Raw genomic sequence first — 17,178 nt, 5'->3', positions numbered from 1 at the left:
ACAAGCTGTCCTCAGGAAACCAGCTTACTACATCAGATTAGCGCTGTTTGAAGGAATACAACCAAGCACTCTTCACTCAGCATCAAAAATACATGTTTACCTGTCATTAGTAAATTTAATTGTTTACTTAAGGTAAATATTGTGCAACAGTTTAATTTTTCATTCAATTAGAATATTAAACTCTCTATAACATGAACATTATAAAAAAAATACTTTCAATCATTTCCTCTATAAATGGTGACATTTTTTTTATTTTACTGATAATTGAAAAAAACTTTTAATAGTATTTTAAAACAATGTCACTGTTCTTAGTGATTAATTTCTTTTTCTTTATTCTTCATCTGTCCGTTTGCTGTAAATGGGCGAAATGTAATAGATTTTAATAGATTTCTTCTTAAACACAGATATCAAATGTCTACACACTCTTTAAAGTGTATTGTCTTTTTCTCTTTCTGTCTTTTTTTTTAGCTTTCTCACTGCAGCATAATTTTGAATAAAATATTATTTAAAATATAAATATAAAATTACATTTATCTGAACTATGGTCTGAGTATTAAAGGAGTTTTTCCATCTGTTGGTCCTTGATTTAGGTTCTGAATTTCTTTTTCAGATGGTAGCAACTCAAACTCCCCATGAAGTGGGTGACACAATAGAAATGTTGAAAACTATCACCAACTTTTGAAACTCACTAACCTGACTTGATTTATAGAGGAAGAGCAAAGTTTTGTGTATTTATTTTTTCTGACCTTATATAAGTCTTTAGTGAATTGTCATCTTCTTGTTAATGACAATACTGAACATGCTCCACAGGATCCCTTTAAATTAGAACCAAAACGGGTGGACTGGACTCCTTTTTAAAATCTACAAACAAATCTTTGATTTTGGTGTTATTTTGTTTTAGGTAGGAGTTATTGCACCACATAATAAACATTCAGATTAAAGTCTAGTCTATGCAGGTTTATTCCTAAGATTCATGCCAAAAAATTGACTTGGAAGCAAGACATGAAAGGTTGGCACATGAATGAAAGAAATTTGAGCTTGGTTGACTATGAACAATGTAACAATGCTTCTTGGAAATGTGTCTAATACTGTTGAAAAACATATTATTCTGCCTTTAAGCTGTTAAATATTTGGAGGGGAAATGCATTCATAGGTTGAGCAATAGCGATGGATATGTGGGTGGGCCCCCCAAAAACATGTCTCTGTCATGCACTGGAGAACCACACACAGCCACAACAGCCTGGCATTTCTTTTTTTATGCTGGTCACTAGCTTGGCTGCACAATAAATGTTGTGCATGTCACAATGTTTAAAGAACAAATTTTCATAATGAAGGATTTTTTTAATGAAATTTTCAGTGTACTGGTGCACTAGAAGGGGGATATATTCAAGGTGGTTTAACACATCTCTAACCTGGGTGTCAATACGTGGGGAGAACACTACAACCAAAAAACAAATAGAAAATGTAAGGCATCCCAACAACAAATAAGAGTCATTTCTTCAGGGAATACCAAGAGTTGAGCAAAAGAATTAAACCAGCTACAGAAGCAAAATGACAAAGTATAAATACTGTAAGAAAAAAGGCTAAACCAGAATATACAAAGAATTTCACTTCACTTTTTATCAATTTCAGAACTTTCTGTGGTATTCGGTTTAGAGCGAATCTCAAATTGAACCTGGTTCAGTTATTTTCTGCCCCCTGGTGGCTAAAGTCAACAGAATGTATATGATTTAATCTTTAGCCTGTAGCTGAGATTTTGTTGGCAGCGTTTTGTTAGTTTGACAGTTAGTTTTGTTTTTTCACCAAAAACCTTGACTTACTTTACCTCCACTTCCTTCCTCTGCCTGTTCGACACATGTCAGTTTGTGGCAAAGGGTTTTGCTTGTGTAAAAGTTGAACAATTCATTTACAAAACAGATCATAGCTTCTGACTAACTTTATTCACTGAGACTGAATATCAGAAATTTCACAGTTTTTGAAAAGCTATTAGACAATTTTTGTTTTAAAACTAAAACAGCATGTCAAAAACATAACACATATTTCTGAGTGTGTAAGTAAATTTGTCCTGTTTATGAAGCTATGTTCATAAAAAAAAACTGCTTGAGGAGTCTTTGTCTTTTGCTTATTCTGTTGTTGTATTCTTTTTTGGGCTTAAAGAGCAATTCCCTCAATTTTACTAAGCAATATTGAGAGGTTCAGATCATTTTTGCACAAAATACACTATTATGACTGTTCTCCTGACCAGTGTGATCTTTAAAATCTCATGCACTGTTTAAACCAATATTCAACTGTTTTGAAACTAACAGAAAACATTGTTTTCATAAAGCCATAAAGTCATTGGGCATTTTATTTTCTATTTTCCGCCTCTAGGTGTCTCTATATGACACAATAATATCATCCAACCACTCCGTAGCCTATTTTGATGACATATAAATGAGTAAATAGATCAAATAATAGATAAACTAACTCAATCAGAAGTTTTCAGTGAGCTGGACATTTAAAGTTTTATATATCTGTTTGTGGTTAAATCAGGATAAAATACACCATGTCTTGATAAAAGGTAAAAAAAAAAAAATCATGAATGCATTAGAAATAAAGAAATAAAAAAATATATTAAACCTAAATGTGGGCTACAAACAAAATTAAATATGTTAGTTTGCATCTAGATAGCTGAAAGAGTAAAATGATAGCATTAAGAAAGTCCTGAAATGAGGAAAAACATGATGAGATTAGTTGTACTGAAAGGATGATTAGGAGGCTTTGTAAGAGCATAAAGATGAATGTGTTGTTCATGGGGACTGTTGATTAAATAAATCAACCTCTAAAACGGCCCTTTTCTTTTTAGGCCAGATGGAATCTCTCATCTGTGTTTGCAGTGAGATCGCTTACATGTCCGGATTTATGTCAGCAAATAAACCGAGTGCATGGACTCAGGACTGGATGTTCTCACTTCTTTGTGGCCTTTTCAAAATGAAACAGTACGTATTTAATTGTATTCAATGGACATTAAACATCTGGTACAGAAAGGAATATCAGCCCTACAGTACTTATACATGAGCAAAATACGCCCTGAGGGTTCACTGAGACTTAACTCTTTACATTAAAAAAAGCACTTTTAGTTTTTACTTTTAGCAAAAAAAAAAAATACAGTTTTAGAACAGAATAAGGTGTCTAAATTTTGCTTAATCTGTGTCTGTCCTCAGCATTTTGCTTACAGTGTCAGCATGCACATGTCTAATCCGTTTTTGAATAACATACTGATCTGGTCAAATAGACCAGAGATGTTTCCCTGTAAATCTTAAGAATAAACCCTGAGAATGGCTCTCAGTGCTGACACCTGGCAGAATTTGAAGTTACGGTTCAGCTTTAATTTTAACCCAGAACCCCTCTTCCTGTGAGGCAGGAGTTCTAGCCACTACCATCCAGCTGCTCAACCTGAGCCTGGTCTGGTTCTACCAGTGTTGTATAAAGTACTGAAATCTCAGAGTCAAGTAAAAGTACAAGTACCTCTCCAAAATATGACTTTGGTAAAAGTCGAAGTCACTGACTGAAATGTTACTTGAGTTAAAGTCTTAAAGTATTTGAAACTTCTTGTACTTAAGTATGGAAATTACTGTAAAAATGGATGTACTCAAGTAATGTAATGAAAAGTACAAGTAAAAAGTAAAACAAAGCAAATGCAGTTTGAATGACATTTTTTATATTTTGGTAAACTTGTCAAATACACTTAAAATAATGTACCCAACCAAGTGCAGGCAAAATTAAACCTGCTAATAGATATACCTGCAGGCATCATTTAGTTAAGAAAATTAGGTGCTTTACCTATAGCACAAGGTTAACTTAACCTGCTTTACAACTGAACCAGCTTCTTAGTATACCCTCCAGGACAGAAAATACAAAGTTTTTGTAAGCCTTAAGTTTTCCCTTCAAGTAAGGTCAGTGCTGAAAATGAGAAAAATAAATAGTACAGAAAATGCGGCCAACATGAAGAAAAAGAGCTGTTACGATTACTCTACTTCACAAATCAGTGAATCAGTCAATCCTACAGTCAGTAGGTGGTGCACACAACTGGCCATTATGCAAAAGAAAAAAAGAATTGGGAGGGAAATGCAGCTTATTGGCATCTGTAAACCTGGTTTTGAACTTGCATGCCTTTCCTATATTCGTTAAATTTAGTCTAAATTGCTATCGCTATGGCTTCTGTCCCCCCTTGAACAGAGGAGTCTAGGTAGCCTGCTACAGTCAACATTAGGCCTAAGCTAAATACACCACGTGTGGAACTGAAACAATGCCAAACAAAGTTCATTTATGGTCAAGATTTCACAATACAGTAGTGCCTAGTGACCAAACTATAGTTACTGACACAGGAGGATTATAACCATTTCATAAGAAGTTACCTCGATGTGTTTCTTCAAGTTGGACGGGGAGTTTTTGTAAGATAGAATTTCCATGTGACTGCTACTGATTGCGAGACTTGCTTTGTGTTTAATGGGAGAAGCGAAACAGGTGTATCCTAATTAAAAGTAAAGAAATCAAGAAATGGCAAAAAATGTGGAATGAAGATAAGAAAGGAAGAAGATTATATGAAGTACAAAAGTCAGTTTGAATTCGAAGCATTAATGAACGAAACAGAAGAGAAGAAATAATAATTAGTAGATTAAGAGTAGGTCATACCTACTTAAATGACATGCTTTATAAAATAGGGAGGAAAAATAATGATAAATGTGAGAGATGTGGAGAGAAAGAAAATGTAGAACACATATTGATGAACTGTAAGTCAAATGAACTCGAAAGGGAAGAATTAAAGAGAATAGTTAGAAATATGGGGCATGAATGGAATCTTAAAGGTATATTAGGAAATGAAGGAAACATAACAGATATTCACAAATTAAGGAAAGCATTGTTTATTTATCTTAAGAATACAAAATTAAAAAGTAGAATTTAATAGATATGAAGTAATGCTTCTACACACTCATGTACAGTAGGTGGCGGTACGCACCTTAAAGTTGCTTGTGATCCGCCATAATAGAAAAGAAGAAGAAGAAGAAGTATCCTATTGGTGGTGATGAACAAGCCCAGGCAAGCAGGCTACGGACTTTGTTCGGTAGCCTGCTTGCTACTTGCTAATCAGTAGGTGGGGTCAAAACACTTGCGTTTCTCTCTCTCGCTTTTTTGTAACGAGTAACTAAACCACACATTGAAAATGTATCGGAGTAAAAGTACGCAATTAAGTTCGGAAATATAGTGAAGTAAAAGTGAAAGTCATCAAAAATTTTCATACTCCAGGAAAGTATGAAGTACTCCAAAATATACTTAAGTAAAGTAGTGAAGTATTTTTACTTCGTTACTATACAACACTGGGTTCTACAGCAGGTTTCTTGCTGTTAAAAAGATGAGTGTCCCTTTCCACTATTGCCACATGCTCTATCTGGATGGATTGCTACCAAGTCAATGACTTGATGCAATCAACTGGGCCACTTAGATCACTTTTCATCAATTAGCCTTGTCAGCTGAATTTGATAAATTAATTTGATTCTGTCTTTATGATTGCATTTTATTGAATTCATTTGATCATTTCCTCTGGATATGGATTGGATCTGTTTGACTTGTAATATGCTTTCAGAGTGCATTGTTGTGACTTGGTAACATAAACAAACTGAATTGGATAGAGTAATGATTAATATGAAAATGGACAAGCAAAGAAAATCCAGGAGTAGATATAAAACCACATCTATTCCTGGCAGGTATAGTTTTAACCCCTTGTAAATTAAACTAACTAACTAGGAATGGGTTGAAAACAGCAAGAATAGGACTTAACTATACAGTATCAGTTGTAAGGAAGTCGACATTATGAAGTTGTTCAGAAAAAGTTACATATCACATCTTTCATTTGCTCCTGTTGCTCTGTAATTTAACCTTTTTTCAGATTCCATTAACATATTTTTGTTGTTGGGATGTTTCAACTATTTAAAACCATGCAGTTTATCTGCTTTCCTTCTGCACAAGACCATAGTAAAGGTGCTTTTGCCTACATATTTTAAATGATTTAATTATTGCGTAACCAAAAGATGACGTCCTACTGAAGTTGGGATATTTCGGTATAAAGAAACATGACCGTTTGTGTGTGTCACACGGTAAGGGGTAGATTCCAACTTTTATCCCCTGGATTCTCCGTGGAAATGTAGTGGTGTGTGCTTGTATCAGTCCGCCACAGCTCCCTGTTGGACTTCTTTTTCCAGCGGAAGACTTTTTGTCCAACCGCGCGGCGCGTTTGTTTCAGGTGGAGCTGAGCTGTTCCCTCAGCGATAAAAACTACTGACAACATCCAGGTAAGCCTCACCTCGCAGTGAGTTTCAGGTTTATGTTATGATAAATCCATGAAGGCTTTCTAAAGAAATATTAGTTTTTAGTTGGAGCGTGCGTTTAGGTTTGCGTGTTTTTGTTCTTTTTCCAATAGTGTTTGACGGGCTCTACCAGCTGTGTCTGTACAAGGGGTCACGGTATCAAGTCAAAAGTATTTACTGTGAATCAACATTACATTGAGTAGTACGTTTAATCTCTTATTTTTTATATTTTCTTCCAAGTTTTAACCCATGTTATTACAATTTGAGTTTATTAATTATTTCTGACCTATTTCAAGCGTTTGGCTTATGTTAAGCTTTTTTTCCAGAGCTGTATTTGTTTTATAAAAGACATATGTATGTATGTAAATTTTTATGAATGGAATACATTTAAAGTTAATTAGAATATTATTTAAATTCAAAAGTGATTTTGTTCATTACTGTGGTTCTTCTTATTCCTGGTGAGACACTTTCTGTTTTATTTTAAACTATGTTCTCAAAATGCTGGTTGACTTTAAGTATAGCGAGTAATTAATACAGAATAAAAAAAACAGGTTACACTTTCCATTAACTTTTTAATATAGGTCTAAGTTTACAGCTTTTATGTGTGTCTTTCATTTATGTTTAAGCAGAACATGATTTGATATGATTACAAGCTTAGTCACATGGAAACCAATCAACTTTCTTGTCATTTCTTATAAATTAGTTGTTTTTGCTTAAATTCTTAACATTTTTTTTCCTTTATGACTTCTTCACAAATTAAGCAAGGTTGTTTAATTAACACTGTCATTATTTATTAGAAAAAGATCAATCTAAACTGAGGAAAACATCTCTTTTTCTTCATCTGAAAAAGAGATGTGGAGAGTTAAATAAGTAAACCCCATGACAACCACATGAAGCAACAGTCTGACCTGATCAGCCTCCATCATCCTTGTAGAGGAAGTTTCATTACTCTTAATCAAGCTGAGATCCAGACTTTGACTAAGCCATTCCAGGATCTTGTTTGTTTGCATCTTCTGCCAATATGTTGTAGATTTGCTTCTGTGGTTTGGATCATTGTCATGGTGTTGATCCAACTGGGACCAAACTGTCAAACACATAACCTCACATTTGTATCTAGAATGTATTTGTATTCAGAGGAGTATTTATTTCTACACTCTGTCTATTTTTGGTTTAATCTTTCCATTTAGTCAGTAATGTTTTTGTAAATTTGTGATTAGATTTTATCATCCTATTGTATCGGATCATTTTTTGTACAGTTTTTAATTAACATGAAACTACTCATATCATCTGATCAGCACAAATCTTACACACTGACAATCAGATTTTTCTTACATGTTTACCATTTAAACAACTAAATGTTTGGGTTAATCTGGTTCATTTTATTTGTTGTGTATTTGATGCCGTGTTTCTGGTTTTGCTCCTTAATCCGGTTTGAGTTTTCACAGAGCTTCCCCTCCACTGAGTTACTTTATCTAATCTTTCTGAATTTCATTGTACTGATGGATGCAGTGGCGTGTTAGACATTTAAAAACCTCACAAAGTCATAGAACTAAACCTTGGGTTTTTTACCTTGCATGTTCAGAAATACTATAAAACATTTGTTGCTTTATCTCTCTAACAGCAGAGACACTGTGGAACTGAGCGTAGGAAATCATAATAAATATGAGCTCTAGTTAATGACCCTAAAACCTTGGACATTAATTAAAATGTTAATGACTCATGTCATTAACAACCTGGCAATATGATTGGGATTGTACTTTTGCTTCTTTCACAATGATTTATGGATTCTGGTTCCATGGCAGCATCAATCAATATCAGTATGATTAAAAATATAATCTAAAGCAATGTTTTTTGCAATTTGGTGACCACAGTTGCATTTAACAAACCTGCTGTATTGAAGAAAGTCTAAAATTTAAGTCTCAGTTTAGAGTAATATGGGCCTCAGATGATATACATCGACATTTGTATTTCCACAAAAGCATTGTACTTTTAGTTTTATTGTTATAATAATAAATGCCACAAACTATATCAAGTTAACTGCTTTTACCTACCTTCTTACCTCCTGAATTTATTTTTTTTGTTTGATCATCTCTGCACTCAGTACTAACGTCAGCAGACACAGCAAGGACATAATATATCTCATAAAATATCTTTGTTCTAGAAACATCCTTGGTGTGATTGAATGATGGGACATCCGTCACCACACTTTATCGATCCAGCTCTGAGACTGGTCTGAATTCAGTGTAATTGGATCTGATGACGACAAACGGGAGCAAGCAGCAGAAGAACAAAAAGCTTGACTGTTCATTCACAAAGCAAATATTCATCTTTGTATGGCTGATTGAAATGCTTTTAAACAGTATTGCTTTTTGATTTAATTGGAAAACTCAGGTTTTTATTTAGCCTACAGTCCTTATCAGTACAGCCTGTTACTGATTAACCTCAGGGTTGGGAGAAACTCCACTTGTTCTCTGGTTTCTGTGGTTTGTAGATGCAGTTTATCAGTGACATATCTTTCTGATTGCATATTTTCAAATCAAACATTCCAGGATTGTGTGTCTGAAATGTGTTTTGACTCGTATAGGTGAAATATTTGACTGATTGGGTGGAGACCACAGTGTTTCAAAAGAGTTATCTCTGATCACGTATTGTGAGCCTTGAGTTAATATCATCCCAGATCAGATCCTTCTCAGTCACTCCCTGTCTTTCTCTCTGAACAGGTACAGTTCCATCCACAACGTGGTTTTGGCTCCATGGCTGCTAATATGACCCCTCAGGGCTGCGGCCTCGACTTGGACTCCCTCTACTACAACCTGTGTAGCCTCAGTGCTGTCTGGGGCATCGTGGTAGAAGCCATAGCAGGAGCTGGCGTCATCTTTTCCTTCGTGCTCTTCGTTTCGCTTTTGGCCAGCATGCCCTTCATCAAAAGCCCCAACCATAAAAACTCTTTGGCTCTTCAGGCCAGCTTTCTGTTCTGCACTGCTGGACTCTTCTGCCTGACATTCGCTTTCATTGTGGGGAAGAACTTCTCCACCTGTGCCTCGAGAAGATTTCTCTTTGGGGTGCTGTTTGGTGGGTGTTTCGCCTGCCTCCTGATGCAGTGCATCAGGCTGAACATCTTGGCCAGGAGAAATGCTGGGCCCCAGGGCTGGGTGCTCTGGCTGGGAGCGCTGGGGATGTGGCTGGTGGAGGTTGTCATCAACACCGAGTGGCTCATCATCACAGTCGTTCGCCACCCGCTGCTTCCTGTCAATGCCACGACTGAACCCATCAGAGCCACTGCAACACCTTGTAACATTGCCAACCAGGACTTTGTCATGGCGCTGATCTACGTGATGGTTCTCATCCTGGCTACGGTCATGGCAGGTCTGCCCATCATGGCGGGCAAATATGCAGAGTGGAAAAAGGAAGGTGGTCTCATTCTGGTGATAAGCCTGATCTCTGTGGGCATCTGGGTGGCCTGGATCGTCATGTACGTGTATGGGAATGAACTAACTGGAGGCCCGACGTGGGACGACCCGACCCTGGCCATCGCCTTGGTGGCAAATGGTTGGGTGTTCATCATCATCTACACCATTCCTCAGATTTGCTGTTTTAATAGCGACGACGAGATCGAAGAAGACTATGGGGAGGATGCTTACACTAACCGGGGAGTCGGATATGAGACGATCCTGAAGGAGCATAACTCTCAGAAAATGTTCATGGAAAATAAGGCTTTCTCCATGGATGAGCCAGGCCAAGGTAAGTGGTCTGTATATCTATTCAAAGCTTTTGCTCAAAGGTTTTTTTTATAGCAGGCACTCTTGAATTCAGAATCCTAAGAATTAACAAATCCGTGAAAAGAAACCACAGAGCTAAAATCTAGTTGTTTTTTTTTTTCTTTTAACTGATAAAGAAATTACAAAAAATAAATTAAATCCCATTAAAAGTGGCCAATAAAGGAGGTGAGGATGGTTTTCAATTTCTATACAATTTGTAAATATTTTCTATTTAATGTACAATCCTACGTATTGCATTTATCTTGAAGATGCATACAAACTTCTGAAAAGTGACAAATATGAAATAAAATAACTTGACCAGAAAGACTAAATACTAGAAAAGAAAATAACAACTTACAAATAAAATAAAGTCATGAACAAAGTTCAAGTGTTGGGAATGTGTCTTAACACAACTTGAACTTTATCAAATGTCAGCGTATCGTATTAGGATTTTGGGTGATAGCCAAGCACAATGAATTACATAATGTATTGCATAATTAAAATATATGTGTTTTACTTTACAAATAAAAAAATAAAAAAAATGGTGGTATTTGTATTCACCCCCTTGACCTAATACTACCTGTTGCTGCAGTTAACTCAAGAGAGATATGTAAAGATTTTTTTGTAAGTTTTGCTACAAAAAACTTCTAAATTGGGTTTAGGTCAAACCTTTGACCAAGTCATTATACATCATGAATATGCTGATCTATTATTGTAGCTCTGACTGTATATTCTGTATCATTGTCCTGTTGGGAAGTGATCCTTATACTTTTTACATCCTCTTACATGATTTATTCCTCAATTTACCTGCAAATGGCTCCGACCATCTGTATCGTTGTTTTTAAATTACCTTCTCTGTCCCCATTAATAAAAGCATGCCCACAGCAGGACACCAACACCATATTCTACTGCGCTGGTGGCATGATATGTTGGATAATCAGTGTTGGGTAGCCTTATGCTTCACACGAATTCGGAGAAGCATTCCGCAGCAGTGACACGGAATGCTTGTACTTTGTGTTGGGTTATCACATGAAACACCCATAGAATAAAATTAAAGTTTCTGTTCACTCTGGTTAAACGTGAAGTCCAGATGATATTAAAGCAAACTAAATAGAAGTATAAGACAAAATGTACAAATTGTATGTACATACAACAACCAAATAAGAAAAAAAAAGTTTAATTAACTATTGCACTAAATTTCATAAATGGTCTTGAATAACAAATTTTTTTAACTTTTATTGTATTTAGCTTTTACTGAAGTATTGTGAACTGTTGCTTGTTTTCATTATAAAAAGCATCAGTGAATTCCTCTAAAACCTTATTTCTGTCTGTTCAAGAATAACACAATAGTTCAAGAAACGCCTAACATTATTTAAACGAGTCATGACCACATTATGTGCTTTTCTTGTGTGATTGATGACATTATCTAACCAGTAAATATTACTAAGCATGTTAGATAACCTCACATTCATCTGTATGAGTGGTGTTTATGGTTTTTGCAAAGCAAATACTGGCCCTGTCAACAGACTGGACATTTTTCTATTCTTAAACGCCCTTATAGGTGAAGGGAGGTAAAGTACAAAAACATGATGAATCGTTCACACCCACCGTCTCCTCCTTTTAAGTATGTTATCAAATCTTACCATTAAAGCTTTATGTCCACATACTTATCAGATTTCATTTAATGACCTGTGCATTATGCGACTGTTGGAAGAACACCAAGGCAAACAGAAAATATCCTGAGAAGGTTGTTTCCCGTCTGCATGATGACCACACAGAATGTGATACGCTGCAGTTCCTCCGCAGCATTGCAGAAATATCTGGGCAACTATATAAATCTGAGAAATATATTGCAAATTCACCAGTGGTGCCAAGGTTTGATGATTTGCTTTACATATTTTATATGTGGAAAATATTATTAGTGTAAACAGTGAGGCTCATAACTTTATTGCTACTGAATTTATCATTTAGATTTGAGTTTTTCCTTTGGACATATGAGGGGTTTTTTTTTTTTTTTATCTTAACACAACTTGAACTTTATCAAACTTTAACAAATGTCAATGTAAATCTGAAACTTATAAAGTTTCAGATTATATAATCTGATAAATTTCAGATTATATTAAAAGAAATGTACTGTTGGATATCTAGGATATATTGCATCTATATAGTTATAAAATTTAGTGTCAGCTTCTGTTTTCTGACTTGATTAAACTTTGACTTCAGCTGCGAGAAGTAACAAACATCAAAGAATAAATGTCAATAAAGTTGCTTAAAAAAGTAGGATAACAATGAGCAACAATTTCACAGTTTTATGGTATTTGCACTAAAATGAAAGCAACATTTATAACATAGAACAAAAACTGAAACTCCAGTTATTCCTACTGCTGATATAACATACTGATTATCACAATCTTCCACAATTTTTTTGGTTTTTATATGTATACATTTAAAACGTAACTGACCCATACCTCCTGGGAGTATTTTCTGTAAATGTTTAGTTTGTTGACCAATTTGCTTCCAACGTCTACTGTAGTCAGCCCATGAAGCTGTTTGAAAGAGATGAAAAAAGGAAATCTAACTTCTAGCAGGTCAAATTGGAACAAAAGCTTGAAAATACATTTTTCTTGAGAATACTGATGTCTTCATCTTTAATTTGACTAACTATTAACTACGTTAGCTAATTCTGAGTAGTACAGCACAGAGCGGCATTATTAATGATTAACTCCTCACACATTCTGTTTCTCTCTGCGCCACCAGGAAACACCTGTTACCTTGCCTGAAAAATTCAACCTGATACTGAATGTCTTAGCAGTGTTTTTGTTAGATTCAGATGTCGACACCCTCCTCTTAATGAGTATCTATCACCCCGCTCTCTGCATCCAATTCCCAATAGGTACATCACATCCTGTCTTTGCACTATTTCCGCAGAGAATAGGGCGTGGCAACGATTTTGTCAGAGGCAGAGTTGTTTGACGTTTGACGCGATAAGGTGTGAAAAAGTATCAATTGTTAGGAAGACCACCAAAAGCAAATGTACAATTAATGTTTTTCTGCTTTCTTTGCAGGAAACAAGCCTGTGTCTCCGTATAGTAATTACACTGGTCAGATGCGTGCTACGGTCTACCAACCAACTGAGCTGGCTCTCATTACCAAAACAGTTGGAAATGTGAGTATTAAATGTTCCAAAGCCACATTTGAATATGTCACCTGAGTTGCGGCTCCAAAGCACACTTTAATACACGCACCAGCACCCAGTCTTTTCAAGGTGTAGGGAAATAAATATGGAAATCAGGAAGCTTTGATCGTGAAAGCATTCTTTTGTTGGAAAGCAACAGAAAAAAAAAACAAATGAGATGGACAATATTCAGAGCATAGTGGCAGACACAGGTCTGTACATGAAAAAGGGCTGAAAAATTGTTTGTCTTCAGCTGCCCCATAACTCTTATCCTACTAATTAGAATGAAGCAAACCCAAACAAAACAAATCAGTCAGTAAGTGGCAGAAAGAACATTGGTTAAATATGATAAAATAATATTTCAAATGACATTATGCACGTTAAAAATAAATATACACACAATTAGATGAACAGAAACTACTTCATAGATTTGAAAAGCTAAATATCATGTTGGAAAAGGCTACAATCATTTATAACATGATTCGAGACTGCTGCTGAATCCATGTCTTCAATGCATTTATTACAGGAAGTAAAAAATGCAAAAACAGAAAAACAGTAACTTATATGAGTGACCACAGAGACACAGAATTATTTGGAAAACCGTCTGGTTTTGTTTACCAATATACATGAATTGATACACCGTAAAAAATGGAGGCATTGTTTTAGATATTTAAAATTTTGATGTGCTAAAATGATAGCAGATAAATGTATTACAATGCAGGATGACTCCAAAGTGGAGCACTATGTCATTGAGCTGAAAAAGATAGCTTGAATTATGATAGGGAGTTACAGAGAAGGCATCTTAGCAGCTTGTTTTTTTTTCTTATTCTTTTTATTTTTCTTATGGCTCTTGTTTTGACTTCACACAGCAACAGCGTGAGCAGTCCTTTGACATGATCATTCCCAGAGCTTCCATGGCCTCTGCAGCCAACAGCGGGAGCAGTACCCCCTCTACGCACACTGAGCATGGGAACACTTCACGCTTACAGACAAGCGTAGGTCAACCCTCCGCTCCTCCTCCAACACTTCTCCTTTTCTTCACAGTCCTCATTATCTCTTGCTGCCCTCCAGATGCCTTCCTATTCTTCGTTTCTGAGCATGTCGCTCTCTCAGCTCCTGCTGTGTCCATGGCAACTTCTTCTGCAGTTTGACCATGAATCACTTCTTTGTCTGATTTTTTTTTTCTTACCCTGAGCTGTCTCTTCTTTCAACGCCTCGTGTCTCATACCTGCTCTGTGCAGTGCTCAACACATATTTTCGTTTCTTGATCAAATAGAAGAAATAATTCCAGTAAAAAGAGACATTGATTGCGCATTATCTGTCTTTCATGGGGCTGACTGAAAAATTAAGTCTCTATGTCTTCAAGTTTAATTAAGAGGCTCTGAGAAAATTGCAGTTTTCCCATTTGTTTAACAAAACCCAGTGCTTGTATAAATCTCTTGAAATCCACAATCCCTACATTTCTATTGATTAACAAGCTTATCTGTTAATCAGTTGAAATGTATGGTCTTATTAATATTTTTGCTAGAACTCACATGTTCAAAGTCTAATATGGTGTATTATACAGAGGGTAAAATAAATATTGAACATATCACAATTTTTCATAGTAAAAATATTTCTAACAGTGCTATTGACAAGAAATTCTCACTAGATGTTGGTAACAATCCAAGTAACCAAAACAAATGAGTTTTGAAATTAAATTATGTGTAATAATGTGAAATGCTATAAAGTTCCTTTTCATGAATATTTAATTTATCTTTAGATTATTTTGTGCAAACGTTATTTACAAACTTATTTCCACTAACAGACGCTAGTTGACTTTGACAGGATCTGATTATTAATCAGAGTACTTGATGTTAGATAGTGTTGATTAGAATCAGTTGATCAAATTTAAATACAACAGCTCATGAGGACGTTATTAAATATACTTTGAATCTGTTATTAAGACTCAGTGTTGTTACAAGATATCTATTCTATTCTTGTCACAACTTAAGGTGTGAAATGACCAAAAATGAATGAGCAGCCTGTCTATTAAGGCCAGATGTAATCATTAGCCATCAGTTAGTAGTCAAAGTCAAACCAGATGTGACATACTTTGCTGTCAACATTAAAACAGGCCATAATATAAACTATCCAAATATATATTTATAAGAAGTGTTAACTCTCAGTATAATGATGCTGTTTACTAATAATTTATATGTAATCAGTGATCAGTAAATGGGTTATTGAAGTTTGAATAAAAAGTTTCTTGGTGATACCCTTCCCATTAATGATCTGAGACCACAGTGAATGCTGCAGTCTCAGAGTTGTGCTTTATGTCTTGTTCTTTGACATAAATAAATAAACACAAATCATACAATAATATGACATCGTTTTTTATGCAGCAATTCTAACATTTCTGTCTTTCTCTACAGGGTCAAACTGTGCATAGGACGCCCCAGTGGTGATCATTACGCTACACCTGCAGCTCGACTCGACATCTGCTATAACTTTGTCTCATTCCTTCTCATTTGCACTGGCTGACTGTATGTTTGCTGTTTTTCACGGTTCCCTAAGCTGGCTCTACGAGGAACCCCATGGGCCCCAGCACATGGAGGTGAATGTTAGATCACCCCAGTGATGGTGGTCAGATAAACCCTCTATTGACTGATTGTGTGGACCACTGGGTGTCAGACAGTAGAGGGCTTAATTCAGAGGAGAAATCCCAGGGATGAAGCTTTGCTTTCTGCAACAAAGTCTTTGTTGCAGAAAGAACATAGACTTTCTGCAACAGACACCATGTGCTGACAACGAACTTTCAGCTCTCAGCTGCAAACACACAGATGCACAAGGATCGTGCTGACAGTGCAAGAATTTTTGGGACACAACGTACTCTATATTCACACTTACTTAATCATTAAATCATTTTCCACCAGCCAAAATAAAGAAACCAGTTGCAAGTGCTTATGATTAATGGCTGCAGAAATTTAGGTTTGATTGTAGGAGTAAATGCCATCAATTATGTCTTCACAAAATTGAATTATTGTTTGTGTTGGTATCATTAGTTATGCACTGCATGGAAGTATTGTAAGGGTGTATGTTGTAATTTTATTTAAAACGCTGCTGTGTGTTGTTTAATTGTTTTAAATTTCTACCAATCAAGCAATCATGAGATTTCAAAACTGAATGGCTGTCTTGTTAATTTGTTTCTTTCTTTGCTCATTAAGGCTCCAAATTTCTGACACTTCACATTTATTATTTCTGAAAATAATGCAGGGACAGTTGAGAAAAAAAACACTAAAGCACCTGCTGCTGACAGGAAGGAAATAAGTAATTTCACAAATTACTTTCATTAGTCATGTGAAAAAAATAAGACACCCTATTAAATATTCATGTCTTTATGTGGAACTGTCCACATATCAAACTTCTAATTTATCTCTGGAATATAACGTGATATAGTTAAACAAAAACTCATTAAACAAAAGACAAAAAAAAGTTTTTTAAGCTGAGAAACTAGGAGAGCCAACCTCCCTAATAGTTTAATGACTTCAGTGAAATACTTGCAGTAATTATCTACTAGTCTCAACATCAACCTGTCATGTCACCCCAGAGCAAACGTAATCGACATCTGGGTCTCTACTCATCCCAGGACATTCCATTTCTTTATTCTTACACAATTCTTTTTGGATTTTTTTTGGTAAGTTTTGGATTCTTGTCTTATTGAAGGGTCCTGTTATGCTTCAGCTTCAAGTTAGTTTTTTTTTTTTACAGGTCTAAGAATTTTCTTAAACAGATTTATTCATGGTAGAATTCACAATTCCTGGTTTCTGTGCTGGTGAGCTGGCCGGTTTCTCCTTCAGCAAAGTATCCCCATCATGACACTTTCGGCTCCAACTTCATACGTAAATTAATATATATATAA

General features: G+C 35.5%; 1 protein-coding gene across 2 annotated transcripts; it reads left to right on the top strand.

Annotated features, from left to right (window-relative positions):
- Nucleotides 1-6,161: 6,161 nt before the first annotated feature.
- On the top strand, nucleotides 6,162-16,443 carry gprc5c (G protein-coupled receptor, class C, group 5, member C). 2 transcript variants are annotated; one of them, XM_032575179.1, is made up of 5 exons: nucleotides 6,179-6,329; nucleotides 9,065-10,085; nucleotides 13,168-13,268; nucleotides 14,147-14,272; nucleotides 15,692-16,443. In XM_032575179.1, exons 2-5 carry the CDS (start codon nucleotides 9,098-9,100, stop codon nucleotides 15,722-15,724), a joined length of 1,248 nt encoding a protein of 415 aa, XP_032431070.1. In that variant the 5' UTR covers nucleotides 6,179-6,329; nucleotides 9,065-9,097; the 3' UTR covers nucleotides 15,725-16,443. The 2 variants fall into 2 exon arrangements, with proteins under 2 accessions (XP_032431071.1, XP_032431070.1); XM_032575180.1 differs by lacking the exon at nucleotides 14,147-14,272 and having other exon boundaries at nucleotides 6,162-6,329.
- Nucleotides 16,444-17,178: the final 735 nt, after the last annotated feature.

This window comes from Xiphophorus hellerii, chromosome 10 (genome assembly GCF_003331165.1).
Source record: "Xiphophorus hellerii strain 12219 chromosome 10, Xiphophorus_hellerii-4.1, whole genome shotgun sequence".
Lineage (NCBI taxonomy): Eukaryota > Metazoa > Chordata > Actinopteri > Cyprinodontiformes > Poeciliidae > Xiphophorus > Xiphophorus hellerii.
Note: the sequence above shows the minus strand (reverse complement) of the source record. Positions and strands in the feature narration are given on the sequence as shown.

Excerpts from the sequence above, each read along its gene's own strand:
- gprc5c (XM_032575179.1), top strand. The coding sequence starts at position 9,098 with ATGGCTGCTAATATGACCCCTCAGGGCTGCGGCCTCGACTTGGACTCC. Across the intron at positions 10,086-13,167 it reads CATGGATGAGCCAGGCCAAG|GAAACAAGCCTGTGTCTCCG; the intron begins GTAAGTGGTCTG and ends CTTTCTTTGCAG. Across the intron at positions 13,269-14,146 it reads TTACCAAAACAGTTGGAAAT|CAACAGCGTGAGCAGTCCTT; the intron begins GTGAGTATTAAA and ends GACTTCACACAG.